This window comes from Gekko japonicus, unplaced genomic scaffold, assembly GCF_001447785.1.
Source record: "Gekko japonicus isolate JY-2015 unplaced genomic scaffold, Gekko_japonicus_V1.1 scaffold1322, whole genome shotgun sequence".
NCBI classification, from domain to species: domain Eukaryota; kingdom Metazoa; phylum Chordata; class Lepidosauria; order Squamata; family Gekkonidae; genus Gekko; species Gekko japonicus.
This window is the reverse complement of record NW_015172044.1, coordinates 142,953-149,786: the sequence shown is the minus strand read 5'-3', so window position 1 is coordinate 149,786 and position 6,834 is coordinate 142,953. Positions and strand designations below refer to the sequence as shown.

The following is a 6,834-nucleotide window of genomic DNA, read 5'->3' as shown; positions in this document are numbered from 1 at the left end:
CACACAGATGGAAAAGTGCATTCTGTTGATGTCATGTTGATGAGATTATAGAATGCTTGGGATTTCTGTCATAGCAATGAGGCTAGACCCAGGCCCATACCAAAGTGTTTCACAGGTACTCAAAATTTAGTTCAAGGTCCTGACTGGTACTTAATAGCATGAAGTTTTGGGAAGACTTTTTTTCTTGCAATCGGTCTGGAGAGGAAAGGATTTTCCTGTATTTTAGGGTTATGACATTGTTTTCCCTTCCCTATTCCAAACATGGATGGGCGTGTACCACACTAGCCTTGGTGTGGGCGGGCAGACAACTGCCCAGTAGGCTGACTGTGTTTCCCTACTCCCCACACTGTAGTATTTGGACCTAGCTGCTATATACAGTTGGCACCAATGTTCCCTCTAAGCTTTGGAGTCTTGTGAGCAAAAATTCTACTTTGTGAGCTACTGGCAATAAAGCTGTGAGCGAGCGATTTGGCTACTGTATGAATTAGTTTGCTCTGGAGCCATCCTTCCTGAGCTAAGACAAAAATGTGTGAGCCAGAGGCTAAAAGAACTGTGAGCTAGCTCACACTAACTCAGCTTAGAGGGAACTCTGGTTGGCACAGCTGGATTCCCCAGAAATCCTGGGAATTGTAATTTTGTGAAGTTGTTGAGAATTACAGTAAAGATCCTTAACTACAGATCAACAGAGCCCAAGACTGTCTATGGGAAGGGAATGATTGCTAACCATGTGTAGACATGGTATTTGCACATCTGCAAAAAAGCAAACAAAAGCAACAGGCAATACTCAAGATCTTTATTTAGGTTGCCACACAAATTAATCTTAGAGTTAGAGAGTATGAACTGAGGTAAGTACACAGTTGAGTGGTGGAGAAGACGACAACCTTGGCATCACCAGAAATAGGATCTGTTCTCTGATTGGCTTGTCACTTTGGGGGATGGGTTATACCCTGATTTCAGTGAGAGGCATATCTACCCTGGTGCCTCAATAAGGACACCAGAAGCAAAGGAAGGCAGGGCTCCTATAACGGAAGCACAGAATCTGAATAGGTCCAGCTGCTTATGCTGGGATAAGAAAAGCTGTACTGGATGAAATCCCTTCTCTACATAGGTATTAAGGATATAGGTTCCATATCCTCTGCGGCTGGTCACCCCATGGGTTCCATTCAAGAAGTGAGCCTTCCCAGCTTGCTCTAGGGTGTTTCCATCTCATTAGAACTGCTGTAGTTGATCCACAGTCTTGGATATAACATATCAGCTATTTATCATGTAATTCAATGCTCCACGCCCCCTGAAAGTGAGTAGAAGTTGCTGCAACAGTGAATGTACTAGGGGTAGCCGTCAGGGCTTCTCCAAAAGGCAATGGTCCTAAGAGCCTTGTATCTGCACAAAGATACGGTCATTCTTTGTTCTGTGTTGTAACCATATGCATTTTATAGACAAACTGTGCCACGGGCCAAAGCTATGTGTCTGTGTTTTCCTTGTCAACAGTTGTTGAACCAATTTTTCTCCTTGGGTTACAGCAAACAGACTTCATTGTAAGATTGTAAGACTGCAAGTTTGCTAACAGGACTTTTGTTTGATGAAGAAAACATGGCTGCATTTGGGAGAGCAGAGCCTGTGGGAATCAAAGGAATAATGGAGGCAGTAAACAAGCAAAAGAGGAGTGGTTTTAGGCACTTGATCAACCGGCCGAGCACCAGTTGAAGCATTTCCTTATTCCCCCAGCTGAGCTCCACGAAGGTGTAAGATCTCTATTTCTGGGCACTGATCTCAAACATCCTATCTTAAAAATGTGTGGTTTTCAGCTAGAGGGAGGGCAACTTGTGCATCCATCCTCGCCCTGGTCACACGGAGGATTTGCCGCGGAAGAGGCACGGATGTCGGGCGGAGTATATGGGCACGATCACAAGGACACATCTGGTAAGCGTAGCACGCCCATCACCGACCTGTAGCATCTGCCTGAAGATCCGGAGTGAAAAAATACCCGGGAAAGCCTACTAGCAAACGGTTTGCTATGGGCCGTCAATGGAATACCTACGTGTGATCGCTCAAGCGCGCTCCTCTCGCTGTGTTGAAAACGCGCGCTGAAAAACAAAACCCCAATTTGCCACCGCATCTGATCACTGCATTAAATGGTGCATTAAATTGCACCAGCGCGAAAAGCCACGCGTCCTCCCCCCCCCGGCGTTATCTGGCCCGTGTGACCGGGGCCCTCATTTTATATATAGACGATCAGGTGTGGAAATTAGGCAGGTGGTTTGGAAGGGAAAACATTTCACAAAAGCAAGATGCCAACTGCTCAAGAATCCTCTTCCGTTCTTAACGTTTTGCTTTCCACTTGCACAGTTGTAATTGCCAAGGAAGCATGCAGGTGGCAAAATTATCTTGGAATAGGAAAAATAGCCCTTTTAGGAAAGAAGAAAAAAATAGCCTATCCCCCTATGCAGCTGGGGAGAGAAAGCCTATATACACTATATACAGGAGAATCCACCCTAACCCTAACCCCCTAGTTGCTGCCTGTTGGACCCATATGACTTCTCATTGTGACTAAGCAAAAGTTTGGTCTCATACCCATGCGAGGGTAAATTTGTAACAATTATAGCAGGACCCTTTGGGGAATGGAAACAGCAGCTCCCCCCATCTCATCTCTGCAGTCAAAGGGCAGTCTGTGCTGACCTGACAGAAATCGTTATTTAAGGCACATTGTTCATCTCTGTGTGCTTCCCTTTCATGTGGACAGATACCCTGAACTTTTGCTGGCGCATCAAAAAAACAGCGCGGTTAAGATTTCAGTACACCAGTAAGAGAAAACTTATCACTGGCTCTTTCAGCTAGTCAGGAAAAGCAATCTATTGATGGGGCTGAAACTCACTAAATCCATTTTCAATAAGCCACAGGGCAGATATCTGGTACTGGGGCAGGAATCAGATGTTACAACCTTCAACTTCCTCATTCACACATTTAAGAGGACAGAAGATGGCCACAGTGGTATAGTGGGACCGAAAGTGTGCCTTGCCACCACAATCGCTCCGCAACAGCCAATGCAGCTCCCAGGTAGTTCAGAGCTCGTTTGCAGGAGATTGGCAAGCAATCTTCCCGGCAGCCGGCATTCTGCTATGATAGTTCTAACATACCTCCATCGCTGGACTGTGTGAAAGATTCTGTGTAAAATATTGGCACATGTGGAAATCAATGTTCCCTCTAAGCTGTGGAGTCTTGTGAGCAAAAATTTGACTGCGTGAGCCACTGGGATTAAAGTTGTGAGTGAGCGATTTGGCTACTGCATAAATTAGTTTGCTCTGGAGCCATCCTCTCTGAGCTAAGACAAAAATGGGTGAGCCGGAGGCTAAAAAACTGTGAGCTAACTCACACTAACTCAGCTTAGAGGGAACACTGGTGGAAATGCTTACTTGCTGCAGGTGTGACAGTTCATTTTAACTTATCTTGGTCCTTATAAGATTTTGCTCTTCATTTAATGTACTGTGACCCAGAAAACATGACTGAGGGTGCTTTCACACATGCTGAAATAATGCACTTTCAGCTCACTTTCAGTGCATTTTAACAATAATTTGTAAGTGCCTTTTGCCATTTCACACAGTAAAAAAGTTACAAAGTACACTGAAAGTGCAATATTTAGCATGCGTGAAAGTGCCTTGAGTCTGATGGGGTACTAGTTAAAGAGGATCTGACTCTGCTATAGTTCCGACCGGGGGTCATTTCGTAGAAAAAAAGCTGCAGGAGCTCATCAACATACCTAATAGGCTATTAGCAGAATCGCTCATTAGCATATGCCACACCCCCTGACATCACCGGAAGTGATGACAGAAGGGGAAGCAAAAGGAGGGGGGAGGCATCTTCAAAAGCCTCCCCTTCTCTTCCCCAGCCGGCCTGCCAAGGCAGGCTGGGGGGGAAAGCAAAGAGAAAAGGGGCTTAAAGTTTAAACCTCTTCTCTCTGGAGTCACACCACAGCGGCAGCGCAACTCTAGAGAGAAGGGGGTGGGGCTTGCCGCCACCGCCATTTGTGCCTGCTCCTGGGCTGCCGGAGCAGAGCTCCAGCATGCTCCGGCCCCAAACGACCCCTGGTTACGACGTATTCATAGCACAATCCAAGCTATACCCTTCTAAGTCTACTGAAATCAGTTGGTTTAGGAGGGTATAACTCTGCTTAGGATGGCACTCTCTGTCTGTGTTCCATCTAAATTGCTGGGTTCTTTTTGACTGGATTGAAGGAAAATCCTCCACCGGCACGATCACTCTATTTGCATGTCACCTGATTCATAGAACATACAGTACCCCACATCTAGCTGCCAGGATGCCAACACGGTCCTCCTGTGTTTTGTATGCATCCCCCCCTAAGGAAAGACTAGGGATGGGAGAGCTAACACGACTGATCGTCATCCAAGTCGTTTCCTCCATTCCTCCTACCAGCAAGTGATCATCTTGCGTGATGAAAAAGCCACCTTTTGGAGTGTAGCCGATTGCTGCATGCATGAAAAGTACTCTGGATTGAGACCTGCAGCCCTTTTCTACCAGGTGAGCACTTAAGGCCCAGGCATTTTGCATTGACTAGACGATCTTGACAGCATAGAGAGAAAGCAAAATTCTGCACAAACCACTATGAAGTTCACCCTCAGGCTGCTTCACCGGGGGGGGGGGGGGCTCTTAGCCTAGTGTGCCCTGTCCCTAATTTCTCCCTAACCTTTCTGTCCAGAACTAACAACCACATACAAATACAAGAAGGCATAGGATGTGTACAAAGTAAAGGTAAAGGTTCCCTTGCTCGAAAGCCAGTCAAATCCGACTCTAGGGTTGCGGTGCTCATCTCCGTTTCAAAGCCGAAGAGCCAGCGCTGTCCGAAGACGTTTCCGTGGTCATGTGGCCGGCATGACTAAACACCAAGGCGCACGGAACGCTGTTACCTTCCCACCGAAGTGGTACCTATTTATCTACTTGCAGTTTCTTGCTTTCGAACTGCTAGGTTGGCAGGAGCTGGAACTAGAGACGGGAGCTCACTCCATCATGCGGCACACTCGGGTCTCGAACTGCTGAACTACCGACCTTCCACAGCCTGCAGTTCAGCGTCTTAACCACTTGAGCCACCGCAGCTCCGTGTACCAGCTAGAAAATTCTCTCTTCCTCCTCTAGGATCCTTATGTCCCTGACCTTATCAAGTAACCGAAACTAAAAGTATCCACCACCCAACTCCAACAAAGCTATACTCCAGTGCATTCGGCCCTACTTTTTGGTCAGTGCAATCTCAAAACTTGGACTTAACACTTGCTGTGAGTCTAATACCACCAGAAATAAATGGTCTTCCCCATGTATCCTATTGCGTAGGTATAATTTTTCTATAAAATCTGTTCATACCTTGAAATAAGGTCTCCTAATCTTTTAAAATGAAAAGCAAGCAATTTTTTTGGGGGGGGGGGGGTCCTGGGCAGGGTGGGCAAAATTCTAGCAGGGCTCCAGAGAGTGAAATTCATGAAAGCAGATGATGTATCCGTTAATGGTACAGGGCCTCTCCGAAGAATTCCCTCAGTATACCTCCACGTGAAAGGCCTGCTACCCTATCAGCATCCATGAATTCCAGAGAACCACCCAAAATCCAAGCCCACCCAGTAAAGTAATGGGGATGAAACTGAGAGTTCCATATTGGTGTGGAAGTCTTGAAAATTTGCCTTGACGCTGACTTGTGGCTTTACAAAATGTTCCGATGAAATCAGGTGGCCAGCAGGGAAAAGGAGCTTCCAACAGGAATGAAGAAGAAACCAGAACAAATGCAAAAATTAAAAAAAGATCAGTCCAATTGGTTTGAGACGTATGAAAAAGATGGGAGTTGTAAGCAAGGAACTTTATGAAGCAGAATGATGGCCATTTACAATGGCACTTCAAAATATTTTTGTGGAGAGCTGTTAGGGTCAGACAGTCCATTTTCTGTAAATATCAGAAGCCACTGTCCTTACAGGCCAACAAAATCTTCTTTTCGGTAGCCCTTCTGTAAAACATAGAACAAAAGATTCATCAGGAGTTTTCACAAGTGACCAACAGAGTGACACAAATCTAAGGGCAAAACATTCTGTCGTCTCAAAGGCCTTCTGACGGTTTCTGGCTCTGTAATACTTCAGAGGGATGTGGTCTGTAACAGAGGGTGCCCTTTGCTTTCTTATAACTGAGGTTCTCAGCTACTACGCTTCTGTCAGGTAAAACTGTAATACTCTAATTTCTATGTTCTGAAATCATGCAGTATGCTCTAGTGGACCAGAATATTCTGAAATGAAGACACAGGGAGGCATGGGCGTAGACTTTCCAATTTCCCAGGGGGGGCTGGGGCTGGGCCAGAGGCATTGCTGTGCTAGGAGCAAGGGTGGCTGGAACCAGTTGCTCCCGGGCAGGGGTCTTTTCATAGAATAAGAGCTGCAGGAGCTCATTAGCATAACTCATTAGCATATGCCACACCCCTGACAGAAGGCCACAGCCCCTGACATCACCGGACATGTGTCAGAAGACAGCATACACCGCTCCGGCTCCACTGGACTGTTTTGGATTAATAGCTGGGGGTGAGATCTGTCCTCACAGAGGAGGGAGAGCCTGTACCTGAATAAAACTCGGTTTTAAAGGTGCCACTGGACTGTTTTGGTTTACTGGCTATGGGGGTGGGGGGGAATGAGCAGATCTGCCCTGAGAGAGAAGCCAGAGCTGGTTCCTATAGAACTTGGTCTTAAAGATGCCACTGGACTGTTTTGGTTTACTGGCTATGGGGGTGGGGGGGAATGAGCAGATCTGCCCTGAGAGAGAAGCCAGAGCTGGTTCCTATAGAACTTGGTCTTAAAGATG

The 6,834-nt window shown here is 46.4% G+C and overlaps 1 protein-coding gene across 1 annotated transcript in view; it reads right to left on the bottom strand.

Moving 5' to 3' along the window:
• Nucleotides 1–5,101: 5,101 nt before the first annotated feature.
• The window catches only part of PKP3 (plakophilin 3), a 126,291-nt gene continuing 124,558 nt past the window's right edge, over nt 5,102–6,834 (bottom strand). The window contains exon 14 of the mRNA XM_015420707.1: nt 5,102–5,995. Within this exon, the coding sequence (XP_015276193.1) occupies nt 5,960–5,995 (36 nt within the window). The 3' untranslated portion in view covers nt 5,102–5,959. The remainder of the gene's footprint in view (nt 5,996–6,834) is intronic.